Source organism: Sciurus carolinensis, unplaced genomic scaffold, assembly GCF_902686445.1.
Source record: "Sciurus carolinensis unplaced genomic scaffold, mSciCar1.2, whole genome shotgun sequence".
NCBI classification, from domain to species: domain Eukaryota; kingdom Metazoa; phylum Chordata; class Mammalia; order Rodentia; family Sciuridae; genus Sciurus; species Sciurus carolinensis.
This window is the reverse complement of record NW_025920288.1, coordinates 216,837-234,254: the sequence shown is the minus strand read 5'-3', so window position 1 is coordinate 234,254 and position 17,418 is coordinate 216,837. Positions and strand designations below refer to the sequence as shown.

At 38.4% G+C, this 17,418-nt stretch overlaps 1 protein-coding gene across 2 annotated transcripts in view; it reads left to right on the top strand.

Annotated features, from left to right (window-relative positions):
- Positions 1-6,767: 6,767 nt before the first annotated feature.
- The window catches only part of LOC124975498 (solute carrier family 22 member 9-like), a 63,596-nt gene continuing 52,945 nt past the window's right edge, over positions 6,768-17,418 (top strand). For both annotated transcript variants that reach the window (XM_047538186.1, XM_047538185.1), the window contains exons 1-4: positions 6,768-7,422; positions 8,070-8,173; positions 11,698-11,852; positions 11,952-12,120. In XM_047538186.1, the coding sequence (XP_047394142.1) occupies positions 7,021-7,422; positions 8,070-8,173; positions 11,698-11,852; positions 11,952-12,120 (830 nt within the window). In that variant the 5' untranslated portion in view covers positions 6,768-7,020. The remainder of the gene's footprint in view (positions 7,423-8,069; positions 8,174-11,697; positions 11,853-11,951; positions 12,121-17,418) is intronic.

Here is a 17,418-nt window from a genome sequence, read left to right as displayed (position 1 = left end):
ATTGTACCAAGCAGTAAATCAGTAATAGGAGACCCTGATGCTGGTGAATTATTAGTTAAACAACTGGCTTTTGGAAATGCTAATGAGACCTGCCAGGAGGTCCTCTGCCCTCATAGAAAGAAATGTATGGTGTCAGAGTTCATCCACTTCTATGCAGAAATAGGAATTGCACATTCTCAAGGAACGGCAATGGCTGAGGCTTTGAAAGAAAGTTTTTAGTTCCTGGAAGACTAAAAATTCTGAGCAGGAGTGTTTTAACTGTGGCAAGCCTGGACACTTAGCCAGAGATTGCTAGCAGCTGCCAGGACAAAGGAATAAGCTAGATCTATGTCCGCATTGTTGCTGTGGCCAGAATTGGGCCAACAAATGCAAATTAGTCATATGAAGAGACAATCTTTGTCCCTCCAGTCAGAGAATGGGAGACAGGGCCTCCCCTGGTCCAGTCAAACAGTGGGAGGGCTGTTGCTTTTTCCAGAGTAGTCATATATTACAGCCCCACATCTCTCTGTTCTAGACCTTTACAGGGCCACAGCTGGGAGCACAGGATTGGACCTTGGTTCCACCATCAAATAGGTATTAACCCTGGAGATGGGGCCTCAGGACATTCCTACTGGAATTTATGACCCTTTTCCTTCTGGCACAGTGGGACTTATATTGGGAAGTAGTTTGGCTATGAAAGGACTTCAAATTGATCGATGGGATTTTACTGGGGAGATAAAAGTTATCACTCAAACAGTTCCATTGTTCAAGTACAACCAGAGAACACCATACCTCAAATTCTTCTTTTACCTGATCATTCAACAGGAAAAATTTTATTGGAAAAACTAAGAGGCAATAAAGGCTTTGGGTTGTCAGACAGGGCATACTGGGCTCAATTAGTTAAGCAAGAGTGACCCCATCTGGATGATGAGATAAATTGAAAGATATTTAAGGGCATGATTGATACCTTTAGGTCAATTGCCACAAGGCATTGACCTAAAGGATGGCCATTACATAGGGTCCTTGTCAATTTAAAAAGTACAGGTCATATTTGTCAGCTTGCACAGAGTGCTCAGTATCTTCAATGGCAGGATACTGAGGGTAACAAAGGACTTTTCAAACATTATGCCCTTGAGAGCTTGCCAGTAAGTTTATGGGGCTGTGATGTATTAAGCAGCATGGGAGTTTTATTAATGAGTCCTAGCTCAGTGGTTATTTTTCAAATTCTTAATCAAGGATTTATCCCCACTAGGGAGTTGGGAAAAATCAACAAGGAAGTTGTTCACCTGTGGTGCAATTCTCTCAAAAAGGACAACACGGATTGGGGTATTTACCTAATCTGCCTTTTTGGTAAGGATATTGATCTCTTCTCTGGCCCAGAAAATGCAGAAAAAATTAATTGGTTATCAGATAATCATGTCTGGGTTGATCAGTGGCCCCTTATAGGGGAGAACCTTCAAGTGGCTCATATGCTAACCCAAGAATAGCTTCAAGTTGGTCATATCGAACCTACTTTAGCCCATGGAATAATCCTATTTTTTTTTAATAAAGAAAAAAATCTGGTAAATGGAGTTTGTTATAAGGTCTCAGAACAATTAATTGGACAATGAAATTAATGGGTACTTTACAGCCTGGACTTTCCTCTCCTACAACTATTCCTTTTGATTATCATTTAATAATTGTAGATTTAAAAGATTGTTTTTTCACTATACCTTTACACCCAGCTGATTGTAAGCACTTTGCATTAGTGTTCCAGCTACTAATTTTGAGAGGTCAGTTAAGAGATATTGTTGGAAGGTTTTGCCACAGGGATTGGCTAATAGTCCTACTTTATGTCAGACTTTTGTAACTCAAGCCATTGAGAGAGCAATATCTTGATGCATATATTATTCATTATATGGATGACATACTTTTGGCACATTCTAATTCAGATACAATTTTAAAATTTTTCCTCACTTAGAAACCTCACTTACCACAGTGGGTTTATGCATAGCACCTTAAAAAGTACAAAAGTCTTCTCCTTTTTGATATCTAGGCAGCTTAATTGAAGGACACATGATTCATCCACAGAATTTACAAATCAGAATGAATGTATTACATACCCTTAACGATTTTCAAAAATTGTTGGGGGACATCAATTGGCTGAAACCTAGTGTTAAATTATTCACTCTAGATTTAAGCCCTTTATTTGATATTGCCAAGCATTTGAAGATTGAAAAGGCCAATTTTGTTGTTGCAGAAAATGGTACCACAATGAAAGGAAGGCTCAGCTCCCACCAATTATATGACTCAAGTTCTGCCTTCGATAACAAATTGAGCAACAAAATCATGAAATGGAGTTAAAGATATTGGAGGAGAATGAGCAAGGTGAAGCTCTCCAATAATTCTTGAAGACTGCCATATTGCTTGTGAGAGTACAGATAGTGGGAAATATCAATACATATATAGACTCCTGTAAATTAATTCTAGCAAGCTGCACAGTCTTAAAAGTAACTTTTGCTAATTTTCCTGATCATTATCCTTGTGATAAGCTTATTCAATTTGCTACTTTAACCTCATTTATTTTTCCAGACATTGTACGTACTCAACCAATAGCTGGGCAGTCACAGTGTTTACTGATGGCTCCAGCTCAGGAAAAGCTGGTTTCTACAGCCATGCTCATACTAAGGTGGTGCAGACTCCCTATACCTCTGCACAGCAAGCAAAGCTTCAAGCTCTCATTTGTGCTTTACCTCATTGTGCTAATGAGCCAATTAATATTTACAGTGTCAGTGCCTATACAGTAGGTGTTGCTATGCACATTGAAACAGCTACCACTGGACACACAGTCAGAAGAGTTATTTCATTTATTCCAACAATTCAAGTGCATCAGTATCCTTGTGTTATTGGTCATATTAGAGCTCATTCCAATCTTCCAGATCCTTAACATCAGGTAACAATGCAATGGCTGATCATGTTGCAACTTGTCAATAGTTGTCTCCATATGACTGCGCTCTAGTCTCTCATACTTTACATCATCAGAATGGTTCCAGTTTGTACAAGAAATTTCATACTACTTGAGAACAGGCTCACCAAATTGTTCATCTATGTCCTCATTGTGTAGTGCACATTCCATCTTCACCTACTGGGGTTAAACCCCATGGTTTTCAGCCAAACCAATTGTGGCAGATGGATGTGACTCACATCCCTCCATTTGGCAAGCACTGTTATGTTCATGTTATTGATACTTGTTCTTATTTAATTTTCACCACTGCTCATACTTGAGAAAATACTCAAGTTATTTATCATTGCTTAGTTGCTTTTTCAGTGCTGGGTTGCCCTCTACAAATTAAAACTGACAATGCTCCTGCTTATACTAGTTCAGCAGTTTTGTGACTGATTGATAACATATTGATCACTGAACAGGTATTTCTTATAACCCCCCAAGGTTAGGCTATTGTAGACTGAACTCACTTGTCTCTTTTACTACAATTCCAAAAACAAAAGGAGGTTATAGAACCCCACAAAACTGTCTGAATCATGCTCTCTTTGTTTTTTATTTTAAAAATTGTGATTCTGAAGGTTGCACTGCTGCTCAGCAACACACGTCTTCCACTGCAACAGGCCTGTCAGGCCTAGTTCGGTGGAGAGACTTACAAACAGGACAATGGAATGTACCAGATCCAGTGATGAGTGGAGGCCATGCTTATATCTTTCCAGAAGATCTGGTTCATCCCATCTGGGTACCTGAATGTGCCACCTGTCATCATCATGGAAGACCTGGAGCTGAAGTTCAAATGACTGAGGCTCAGACCAGAGGTGTTAACCTTGACCCCCAATGGGAACAAAAAGGAGAAAAAGATGACAAATCTATGGAACCAGAAGACCAACCTGCCAACTTGGGGACCAATGAAGAACCTGGCACCTCAGGCTGAGCAGAGAGTCAAATAACAGGAAGGTACTAAGTCTTCAATAACAATGTTTGTGGCTATGCTGGCTTTACTGAGCTTCCAGGTGAGTGGAGTTCATGGGGAAACTTACTGGACCTATTTCCCAGCTCCACCTTTAGTACACCCAGCTGTATGGACTGGAAAATCCATTCCTGTATTTACTAATGATACTTATGGAGGTTGTGTGGATAAACACATTATACCTGCTCATTCAATTGGATTTACTGGATATAGTGGGAGTTTCCCTATATGTTGGTCCCATGATCCTTGTGCTGGCTATTTAAAAATAGCCTTAGAGGAAAAGTCAGCATATAGGAGAGTCAGTGTAGTCAATCTTACTGGCACCTTGGACTCAAAATTGGATGTCCATATAGTTACTAAAGTGGGAGTCCCCCATGATAGTATAGCCTTTCCTATGGAACATCCACAAATACCTTATCACTCTAATCATACTATATTAGAATTGGGTACCTTTCTTAAATTGATGGAATGTACTAATATTCCACAAGTATGACATAAAGTTCCTGGCAGTAATAAACATATTTTGGATTGGTCTCCTAGAATTAATAAGAAACACATCAGGATTCTGTGACTCATGGAAGACTTGTTAGCAATGTCCTGACTTACAGTGACGGTGGCATGCAAATAGATCTGTGGCATTTAATAGCTGCCTCAGATTTCATCAGTTGTGCTGACAGCCCCCTACCTGCTTTTGCACACAGGCTCTATAAAGCAGCTTTCTGCTATAGCCTGCAGGTCTTTGTCCAATCTCCTTATTTTTAATTTCTGGAAAAGTAAGAGTAAAAAGAATAGGAGAAAGATATCATGTAACTTGTCAAAGATGTAATCTGACCAACTGCATTATTAGGTATGATAGAAGAAAGGAAGTACTTGTGTTATATCAACACTTTTTTGTTTTACTCCCAGCTAACATTTGAGAACCCTGGTATTCTGATGCTGGAGTTCAAGTCCTGCAACAGATGCATGCCCAGCTAAATAGACACCAGTGTGATATTGATCTTATTGTACTTGATGTAGTTACTTTGATATCTATTTTTGTTTCTACTGTGACATCTGCCGTAGTCTTGAATGTTACAAGACATTCAGAATGCTCATTTTTAAAAATAATTTAGGTCAAAATACTTCCAAAGTCCTACAGAATTAGGTGAATAGGTATGAAAAGATTCAGACTATCTTAAATGCTTTGGATATAAACATAGGAAATGAACTTGCCACTCTCAAATTTAAACAAAGATTTCGATGCCATGATGTCTACAAATTTGTTTGTGTTGAAGCAGTCAAATATAATGCTTTCCAATGGGATTGGGAAAATATGAAGAATCATTTAATGGGCATTTGGCACAGAAATAATGACAGTCTAGACTTTATGGAGTTATATCATCACATCTATAATATTTGGGAAAGCAGGAATGCTCTTATGGCTCCTGTGTCATTTGCTGAACAAATACTTCATGATTATTGGCTTTAATCCTGCAATTATGTGAAAACGTTCTATGTGGTACATTCTTGGAATCATATGTGTGCTAATAGTTCTCTTTTGTGTTATGATAAGAGGTTGCTGTATCCTCAGAGAAGACATTTGGGAACATCAAATAACAGCCTATCACTTGTGCTTAAAAAATAAAAAAAAGGGGTAGATGTTGGGATTGGTGAATGAATCATTATTTTGAATTGTGCTGGACAGTGGTGATATCTCCCTTGGGAATTTCTGATGCAAATGTGGTGAGAAAATTGCCCATTTTGGTGGTGCCTGTTAGGAGGAAGAATTCTGTGCTTGTCACAGAATTGATTAGTTCAAAGGGGTTGCCTGGAGGGAGAAGAGATATGGGTGCAAGCTTATAGGCTTTAATTGGGCTGTTTTCACTCACAAACTTTATTTTTGTTTATCTTGAGGAAGCTTTTATCACAATAAATCCCCTTGATGTTTAAGCCTTTATAATGAATGTGTGGTGCCTGCTCATGACTGGTTTCTGTCTCACCAGGAGTTTGGTTGGTCCACTGGGTCTTACTTTCTCCATGTATATTTGTTTATCTTTTTTCTCAATCCTCTTGCTGCCCCCATTCAGAAAATTGAGTAATCACCATGCAGGCTGTGGCCCTCCCTGATGGAGCATTTCATTAATATGCTGGGAAATGTGAGTTTCTTCTCCAGTAACAGCGTACTGCAGAGATCCTAAGGTCTCCTGTCTCTTTCAATTGTTTGTTTTCAAGTTTCCAGATCCTGCACTTGTGCAGATTGCCAGGATTCTCTCTATTCCATCGTGGGGTACTGTCCCTCCTTGTATTGAGCCACAGAGCACCCAGTGTTGGGGTGCTCCACTTCCCTGACAGCAATGCTGACCAATATTTCCAGGTTGTTCCTGGTCATTGACTTTCTACTACTGCCCTCAGTCTTCCTTATGAAACTCTTTTCCTATTAGCCACATGCAGCTACACACTGGTTGTTTTGGTTCAGTCTCCTGGAGAAGCATGTGAGAGTTATGTACATCTAATATGGCATTCTTCCTTCAAGAAACTGCCTAATTTCCAGTGATATGATTTGACCTCAAGAAGAGAGTCAGCATATTTCCCTTGCATTAATTTTACATGGTACCATTTTCATAAGCGATATTAATTAAAATTTAGTGTGAAACCAAGAAGATACTCCTACCTCCTTCCACATAAAAATAAAAAAATGCTTTGCAGAACTCACAAACTGCATAACTGTAACAAACTACAAACCATGTAGCAGGGTAACTCTGGTTCGTTTGCAGAGTATTTGCAGATCAATGTCCAAAGATGACTGCAGTTCTTTGCCAACAACAAGAATTTTCACAAAGTAGATCGTTAACATTTAATTGCAGAAAGCAGCTCAGCAAAATATCTCCCTCAGTGATTTAAAGAAAACAGCCACCTAAATAACCTCATGATGACTAGGGGATACTAGCTGCATGGACTTGCCGCAGAGCTGAAGAGGGGACCATTAAGGAGAAAGTGAGGTCAGGATCAACACCCCTTGCTGTGTCACAGGGAAAGACAATAGAACAATTTTCTTTGAACTTATCTAGATACAACCACTTTGCCTTCAGTCAGGGAGAGTCATTCAACCACCATGGCCTTTCAGGACCTCCTGGATCAAGTTGGTGGTATGGGGAGGTTCCAGATAATTCAGATGGTTTTTCTTCTTATCTACAATACCATGGCAAACACTCATGTTCTATTGGAGAACTTCACTGCTGTCATCATTGGTCATCGCTGCTGGGTCCACATCCTCGACAATGACACAGTCTCTGACAATGCCACTGGGACCCTCAGCCAGGACACCCTCCTGAGGATCTCCATCCCACTAGACTCAAACCTGAGGCCAGAGAAGTGCCAGCGCTTCATCCACCCACAATGGCAGTTCCTTCATCAAAACGGGACCTTCTCAAACATGAGTGAGCCAGACACGGAGCCCTGCATGGATGGCTGGGTATATGACCGAAGCTCCTTCCTCTCCACCACCGTGACTGAGGTAATAGGCTTCATTTCCTCTCAGGAGTGCTTGACCTGGGTGTGTACAAACAATGAAAATAATGAACATGCTTTGAGCCTTTAATTGCCATGTGGGTGCTGGTTCTTCTTTTTTTCCAGAACCTATTGATTCTTTATGCAACATGGGACACAACCTTACTGTAATTATAAATAATAAATATGAACCGACTGTCATGGTACTTTTATTCTCGTGAATATCACAGTTTAAGCAAGTAAATCGTGTTCTTGTTAAAAATGTTAGGCTAAGTCAGTAATACCCAACCTTGATGGCCAATTAGACACATCTGTATGTTGATGAAAACCTGAATACCCAGACTGAACTCCTAGAGTAATCCCATGAGAAGGTATACACTGATGTTCAGGGTTCAGTACAATCTTCAGGGTCCTTGCATGGTCATGGTAAGTGGCCAAATTTGAGAACTTATCATTATAGGTTAAAAGTGATCATTAATATAACCCAGAGGTGGAAGGCAATCTCCTTAGATAAAATTTTTTAACTGAGGTCTGGATGGTATGATTCAAGTATTTTTGAAGAGGGAAGCTGTAGAAAAGGACAGGGGCCTGATCTAATGAAAACTGCAGGTGGTGCGAAGGTGTTTTTGTTATGCTGGTTTCCTTGTCTTCCAGTGGGACCTGGTGTGTGAATCTCAGTCACTGAATTCAGTGGCTAAATTCTTCTTCATGATTGGAATGTTGATGGGAAACATTGTATATGGCTGTTTGACAGACAGGTGAGTGTCTCTGGTTCCCAGCTCTCTCAACCAGTAGGTACCCTTATCAGTTTATAAATCACTTGTACATTTGAAAAAACTTATTGCAAGTTACACTGTCCTGGGGGTATATTTGTTTCCAGGGATCTGCAAACACAAATGCAAAATTTCATTCTGTGTGATGAGTGCTACTTTTAAATGTTTGAGTCCTGAGTGCAGAACATCACCATAAGATGTGGAGGTGTTTTACTACAGGGTTTGGAAAGAAGATACCACAACATGTGGTTTGAAAGATCACAAAGAGTTAACAATGAGGACACAGAGGAAGATGTGTCACCCACCACATTGGATCCAGCCTGCTTGAGTATGCTGGTAGGGAGAAAAATGTCAGTGTTGCTCAGGGGCATCATGCTCAGTTCCTCTTGGATACTGCACTGAATGCTTCTGGTGCCCAGGGAATGGTCATCATGGCCAAGTGGCCAATGTGGGATGGGTGGGGCATCCCATTCCTTCTGTAGAGTCCATAGCAACATGTCATTTGTGGTGTTGGGGCGGTCATACCAGTCACCTTCAATTTTGCTTTTGTCTAAGCAGCTTTTTAAAGATGACTTTTTCAACCATGTAGGGTATTTAAGCTAATGAGAACTGGTGTTGTGGTTTGTGGTACAAGAATCTCGATTCTGTGCCTTTAAATTTCTGTTTTGAAATGACAGACAACCATTGCCTTCATTTTTTTTTATTGCCAATTAACTTACTTTTTGAGGCTATGAAGTAGTCTTTTGTAAATTTAATTGCCTTGTACTAATCACTGCTATGTAGAATTTCTTTTTTTTTAAGGAATTGGGAATAAAGTTATTGAATATTAAGAGTATTCTTGACATTTCAGTAGTCACTCTTTCATGTGTCTTATTAGACCTTTATCATATCCTGAGATTATAGGCATCTTATATTTTAATCTCACAAGTGAAATTTGACTTAGGTCAGTTTCTGTGCATGTACAATAAATAAGGTTGCAATCTTTAAAATAAAATGTTTCAACAGTGACATGTTATTACATATAAGCAAGCACTTCTGTGACTAGAGCCATTTCTTATGAATCCCAGGCATCCTTTGTATTTTTGTCTAATTTTTTATTCCTTGCCTTATAAAAACTATTCAAATAGAATTTTAATTTTAATTTACTTATATACTGACTTGATGAACTGCCTTTCTGATAAATTCATAAATGAAGAACTACTTCATAAATAAAGAACAAATTCATGAATAAAGACTACTAGGAATTATCAAGTCTGAGGAGCCAAAAAATAAAATAAAATAAAATAAATAAAAAAACTAGATTGAAAATAGTCACTATCATGCAAAGTACTTTTGGAGCACCAATCAGTGCATCCACATAGGCACTATGGGAATCTCAGAAGAAGAGAGAAAATAATGGGCTGAGAGATTATTTTAAAAAGTTTTGCAATATACAAATATTAGTAGTTCTAGAAGTTTTATTTTAGAATTCTAAAATTTTCTACCATCTGACTATATCATCTGCAAATAAGGATAGTTTAACTTTTTGTTTTTGTCTCTTCTGCCTTTGACTCTTTTCTCCACATTAGCTAGGACCTACAGTACAAGGCTAAATGAAACTTGTGAGAGCTGTCATCCTGGCTTTCTTGATGATCTTCAGGGAATGTACTGTGCTTTTCACTCCTGAGTATGATATTAACTATATAGAGTTCTGGTAGGTTTCCTTATTAAGTTTCAGGAAGTTCCCTTTTATTTCTAGTTTTTTGAATGCTTTTCTTATGAAAGATTTTGAATTTGATATCTAATCTTCCCTGGAGAATAAGTTGTCTTAATTTATTCTGCAGGTCTAACACAATACCTGAGACCGGGTAATTTGTAAATAGTAAATTTTTTGTCTCACAGATCTGGAGACTGGAAAGTTCAAGATAAAGGTACCAGCTGATTGGGTAACTGGTAGAGTCTTGCTCTCTGCTTCTTAGATGGTTCCTTTTTGCTGCACCTTCACATAACAGAGGAAATCAAGAATGTGTTCTCATATTGTGGAAGAGGCAATATCTCATTCAAATGGGAAAGAATTATAAGAATGTTCTTTAAGGAAATTGAGGCATCAGAATTACTAGGAAATCACTCATATAAATGGTTTACATATGCTCAAAAAATAAAAGAGATCATGGAAAAGGAGATAGAGAAAGTTAGTGATACAATGTATGGTAAAAGAGACAATCAATAATAAGATAGGAATTATGAAACAGGAACCAAATGGAAATCTGCAGGTGAAAAGAACAATAGCTGAATAAGAATGAATCTGAACTTAAATAAAGACCAGTAGGAATCATCAAGTAATGAGCCAAAAAATAAAATAAAAAATTTAAAAATCTAGATTGGAGGAAGTGATGGGATTCAAGAGACTTATGGAGCACCATGCAATGCACCCACATATGCACTATGGGAGTCTCAGAAGAACAGAGAGAGTAGTGGGCTCAGAGATTATCTGAAGAACTCTCACAATTTACAGATCCAACTGTCTCAATAAAATATAGGTAGGTGAATTCAAAGACCCTCCCTATGACACATAGTAAAAAAAATTTTTATCTCAGAGTGAAAGAGAATCTCCAATGAAGCAAGAAAGGAGTGCTTTTTCATGTACAATGAATCCTCAATAGAATATTCGATAATTTTTCTTCAGAAAACATGGAAGCACCCCCCTCCCCCACTAAGGGTCATTCTACTGTGTTATCAATGCATCTGTGAAATCATGTTTTATAAAACTAGACAGTTGAATTTATGCATCTTAATTTACATGTAATTAAAATGTGCTGTCTCTTTCTTTCTTGTGTACTTACCCTTAAGTTTTTGGGATACAAACCCATTGCTCTTTGTACTTCTAGTTCACATTTCTAATTGCTACATAGTGCTTCACTTTGGGGATCCATAACAGTGCTCATGAGCCTTTTTTGGGAAAGAAATACCAGATTACCACTGATTGCTTGCCATACCAAACTAAGGAAAAGGTCAATTTTATATGACCTTTCCCTGTGAGAAAATACATGTTATATTTTTACGTATCTGTTTGTTGCCCAAGGCCAACAAAGCCAAACTCAGCAGATGGGGACTCTTGCCCAACCCATCAGCAACTTGGATGTACCACTTCACAGATGTTCCCATTATATCATGTTAGTCATAACCTGTGCAGTTCTAGAGTTCCAAAGGCTGATTTTAATACTTTACAAACAACATCGACTCTCCACTATGCTAAGTGTGTGGTTTAGTGCAGAGATATTTATGATGTGTTAATATCTCTAGCACTGCAGCATGTCTTAAACAGCTTGAATTGGTATTAAACTACTAGTAACAAATTGAAGAAATTTTGGTCACATGGTTTCTATTTAAAAGGAGGGAGAGTTGCTTTTGAGAATATCTTCTGTTGGTTCTTTATGGATTTTTTTTTATAGGTGTGAAGTAACTTCTTTGTCCCAATTTTTACCACAGTTGTTATTGTTCCCATAATCCCATCTTTCCCTTTTCCATAGGTTTGGTAGGAGGTTACTTATGACATGGAGCCTATTCCAGCTGGCTGTTACCGACACCTGTGCTGCATTGGCTCCCACCTTCCTGGTTTACTGCTCACTCCGCCTCCTGGCTGGCATGTCCACCTCAACCATCCTGACAAATACTGTTCTTCTTAGTAAGTCAACACTGATTCTTGGACATTTACTGAACTTTGACTTTGACCTTGATATTCTACCTTTGCTTGAAGTAAACACCCAGTGATGTTTTCTTTCAGTTGTAGAATGGACAACTCCAAAATACCAAGCTATGGGAACAACAATAGCTATCTGCACTATTAGTGTTGGACAGATCATGTTGGGGAGCCTGGCTTATGGTATTCGAAACTGGCATACTCTCCAGCTGGTTGTGTCTATACCCATTTTCTTCTTATTTATTTCCTCAAGGTATGAGCCCAATTTCCTCTTTCTCTTCCAGGATCATGGGATGGGAATGTAGGTGGCATTAGGGCATTAGCATTCATTTTGTCTTAGTTCTATACCTGAGGATGTGCTCTTGGAACAGGTGTCTGTGTGATGGAGAAGCAGGGCAAGTAGGACTGTCAGATGATCTCTGAATTATATCTCTTTCTTTCTTTAGCAGCTAGGAGAGATTATTGGAGCAATATATGTTAGAGGGTGCAGTGAAGACAGAACAAAGGCTTCGCTGGTATCTGAGGGGGTCTCGGTTAATATGCCTTTCTGAGTTGTTTGTCTGTGTGTGATTTGAGGAGCATGGTAAGTAGGACTGTCAGATGAAATTGAGGATATTGAATAATCTTTCAATTTGTGATAACTAGAAATATTTTGTAAAATTATATTTGAAGTGTTGCAAGAGATACTGAATATTGTTCACTGTTTTTGTGAATTTCTCTTTAACTGTTATATATTGTAATTACTAAGTAGGTAAAATATAAGATATGACATTATATTCATATTATAGATAACAAACAATTTTAAGGCATAGGACATAGTTTTTAAAAAAACTTATGTGCTATTTGGAATTCAAATCAACTATGCTCACTCTAGTATTTACTAAAACAAAAACCCTGAAAAAAATTATCAATGAATCCTTATCTGAATATTTTAGATCTTTTGGTTTGTCCTTGATATAAGACTTATTTGGTAATGTGTTAAACAAATTCTCGCAAAAATATTTTGCTTTGGAGTTTTGTGGCTCAGAGGAATGCAGAGTATCAGAGCAAGTCCTGAGGAGTTCACAGTGGCAAAGTGAGGTAGGCAACTCAGTGGGCTACCAACCAGGAGAAAAGAGAAAGTGTTGGTTTTCAGGATAGAATGAGAATTAATAAAGGCAGTGGAAGAGCCAGTTATGCAATGACTCAGTGGCCAAGGGGAAGTACTTCTCAATAAGCCAAAGACGTTTTTCCATCTAGCTTCAGAAAAACAGACACAGAACAACATATCCACATTCAGAACATTTAATAAACTCAGGAAAGCTGAGCCTCTGGGAACTCAGGAGAAAATTCTCAATGTCTCTGGCTGGAGAGTGAATCAGCACTCCCCAAAGAGGCATTGGAGCCTTCTAGCAGAGGTGTTTGGATCAGGGAAGTCCTGACAGCTTAAATGGACTTGTTAATTATCCTTCTAGAGCCCCCAACTAGGAATTTCTGCAGTTTTTCCATTGTTTTCCAGAAATCATTCCCTGTTTTTCTTGCCTTATTTCTCCCTCTTTCTCCTTTTTCTTCTTCTTTTTCTTCTTCTTCTTTTTCTTCTTCTTCTTCTTCTTCTTCTTCTTCTTCTTCTTCTTCTTCTTCTTCTTCTTCTTCTTCTTCTTCTTCTTCTTCTTCTTCTTCTTCTTCTTCTTCTTCTTCTTCTTCTTCTTCTTCTTCTTCTTCTTCTTTCTTCTTCTCCTTCCCCTTCTCCTTCTCCTCCTCCTCCTCCTCCTCCTTCTCCTCCTCCTCCTCCTCCTCCTCCTTCTCCTCCTCCTCCTCCTCCTCCTTCTTCTTCTTCTTCTTCTTCTTCTTCTTCTTCTTCTCTTCTTCTTTCTTCTTCCTTCTTCCTTCTTCCTTCTTCTTCCTTCTTCCTTCTTCCTTCTTCTTCTTTTTGTCCTGCACTTGGGATATAAGTATTTTGAATATCTAAGACCAAACAGTTAGTTTGGGTCTACTTTTCACTGGATCAGTGAGTTCCATATTGACAGCCAATTTGAGCATAGAAGAGAGACCACGATTCAGTGTGGGGATAAACTCAGAATGACCCATCAGTCTGCAGAGTGGAGAAGAAAAAAGAGCACGTGCCTTTGAAATTGACAATGTGATCTTCCAATGAAGAGTGTGTACTGAAGGGGGTGGGGACTGGAACAGATCAGGATGAGACAAAAAGTCCCACCTTCATCAAGTGAGGAGAGGCTGGAAGATAAGAGTGATGTTCCTACACTTTTCCCTAGCACATGAGCAGGAACTCTTGGAGAGAGGGATGCAATTTAACCTAGATTGGTCTATGGACAAAGCAAGTGGAGGAGCTGGTCAGGAGCCCTGGCAGACTTACATTCCCACCTGTAGACACAACAACAAAACCATTTTGTGAGTGAAAACTACTTGTCTCATCCCCACCCCCAGCAGAGGTGGCCAGGCAAGGAGGTAGCAGAATTCAGCATTCAGACTAACTTAACGACTTTGGCAGGTTTGGATCAGTCCTGAAAACTACAAAGGTTCTGAGATCCTTATAATAGAGATTTCCTTTTTAAAATTTTTATTGGTTCTTTTTAGTTATAGATGACAGTAGAATCCATTTTGATATAATTTCAAGCATGGATTATATCTTGTGCTAGTTAGGATCTCATTCTAGTGGATGCACATGATGGTGGGATTCACTGTGATGTTTTCATATATGTACATGGAAAAATTATGTGAGATTCATTCCACTGTCTTTCCTTTTCCTATTTCCCCTATTTCCCCTCATTTCCTATTGTCTAATCTACTGAATCTCTATTTGTCCCCTTCCCCCTTATTTTGGATTAGCTTCCACATATTAGAGAAAGCATTTGATCTTTGGCCTTTTGGAATTGACTTATTTCACTTATGATAGTCTCCATATCCATCCACTTACTGGCAAATGTCACATTTGGCAGTTTCTGAAATTGAAACACTGAATACAAAATACTCCATTTCAGAAACTTCAACAAAAAGTGATCTGAACCCCTGTATGATAATTATTGCATTACCTTATTGATATTAACAATACCTATACACAACACAATCTCTCATACACAACTTTTTTCTTCTCTCCAATCTTTACTTCAGTCCCCATCCTACCCATTATTCTCTCCCCATTTTAACTCATGTCTTCTATCCCTCCTCCATACTTTCTTTCTTCTTTCCTTTTTATTTTTCTTCTTTTAAATCCCAACTTCAAATTCAGTTTAGTCTATAATTGTTAATATGTAATCTTTAGAGCTTATTCTGTATTACTCCTTACCTGTGTTCCTCCTGGGTTAATAGAGTTATAGAGATCATTAGTAATTATATACATAGCATATATTGATATGTGGTTAACTCTTAAATTACCACTTTTACTTATACATTTTTCCTTTCAAAGAGGCATTGGAAATTGAAATTACCATTCTGATTATGCTGATCTGATGTGAAGCTATGATATACCCCAAGTACAAGGCTTACTATGAAGAGATAACTGCTCTGAGGAACTCCTGTTGCAAGGGGAACCAATGTCAGCCTGGGGGACAAGGCTAGGCTGCAACATGCACTTCCCCAGAAATATTTAGAATCAAATTGGCAGGAAAGTTTATTTTATGCAAAACCAGCTGTGAAGGAAGATAGAAGAAACTTACTATTTCAAAAGTTTCATCTTTGAAATCTTCAAAGACAAGCAAAACCTTTAAAGGACTAGATAAAATGGGTCAGGAAACTGAACAGGTTGGCATGATTACACTTGGTGTCCAAACCTAGAAAGCCCATATTCAAGAGTGCAGAGTGTGTAAGAATTGTAGAGAAGGGTTACCCAATTCTATGTACAATTCTTAGAAGGCCCCTGAAACTAAGACTTCCAGCACAGATAAGCACCTGTATGAACTTAGGTTTGTGTTGACCTAATCTCTCCACAACAGGTACTCTTATAGAGCTTGGGCCTTCCAAGAAACCGAGACAATGCAAAGGTCCTCACCTTCAAGCTGGATTCTTGTGATCAAGTCAGAAAGATTTCAGACATGTCACTACAGTAACAGGAACGACTTTATTGAAAGGATAGGAAAAGGGAAAGGGGACACTCTCAAGGGAGAGAGTGGGTCCTCCCAAAGAGGAGAGAGATGACACTCCTCTCCAGTACTCCAGTTTTATTGGGGATCCCAGAAAATTTTTAGGAGTCCCACCCAGGCCCATGCTGACCAGTTCTAATTGGATTCTTTTTTTTTAAAGTTTTTATTTGTTCTAATTAGTTATACATGACAGTAGAATGCAGTTATGCATTTTGATAAATTGTACATGAATGGAGTATAATTTACCATACATTTTTACAGATTTATGGTTAGGAGGGACTGTTCTTATCTTCAGGGTTTCAGGATCTGGTCACAAATATCTCCCCCTTCAGGGAAACTTGAGTTCCTCTCACTGACATTATCTTGGGCCTGCATTTTTCCTGTAGTTAACAGGTAGTTTGCTGAGGAACGTGACATATCCTGTTCACTTAGGTACTTTGCTGCAGGTAAATTGCTTCTTAAAAAAGAAAGCATGTGGGGGTCAACACAATGGAACTTTTTATAGACCTATTCTCTGAACCTCATATTCCTACCATCTTCATCATCTGTCCCCTAACAGTACTACCTGACAAAGCTCCTAAGTTTGGAGTAGAGATAAACTCCAACCATCAGAACATCCCATTTTAAACTCTATGTTATCCTTACCCTGAGAATGCATTGACCTAATCTATTCAGACAAAATGCTACTGCATGTACTCCCAATTTGGTTCTACCTTATACTGGTGAGAAGAGAAACTAAGAGTTATTTCAACCAGTTTTGATTCCAGGACAATCTAGCTGGCATCTTGGTGACCAACATAAAAAGGAAGGATTTAACAACCCCAGTCCTTGCTCCATCTAAGGAGTATATAGTCCAGGACAAATGGAAGAAAGGTCAGTCCATTATAGGGAACATCTATCCTTATCAAAATTTGACCACCTCCACAGGGAATATTCTTTCAAGTTTCATGAAGATTTTGTGTGTGTGTGTGTGTGTGTGTGTGTGTGTGTGTGTGTGTGTTGTTTTTGCATTTGCTGATAGGTTTGTGGATATACACACGTACACATATTTGTTTCTTTTTCCTTTTTTTATGTTTATCATTTAAAAAATTATCCATTTGTTACTTTGCTTCATTTTATCTTTTGAGGATTAAGGTTTTTATTTGTTTTGTTTGATCTCTTTTGTTTTTGTTTCTCTTTTTACTCTTTCCTTTCTTCTGCATCTAATAGCCACATTCTCTTACTCTCTAGTTTTCATTTGTTTTGCTTCTCTTATCTATGTTTTTCTTTTCTACCATTTTAGCCCTCAATGTTCTCTCTCTTCTTTCTCTCTGTTCATGTGCAGATTATTCCAAACTTTCTTCTTACTCAATTTTATTTTCTTTTAATGAAATGTGTTCTTGTTACCTTTTAGAACTATTTAGTTTGCATAATTTCTTCTCCTGCTATTCTTGCTGTTGTGATTTTTAGTACTGTGGATGGCACAGACAACAACT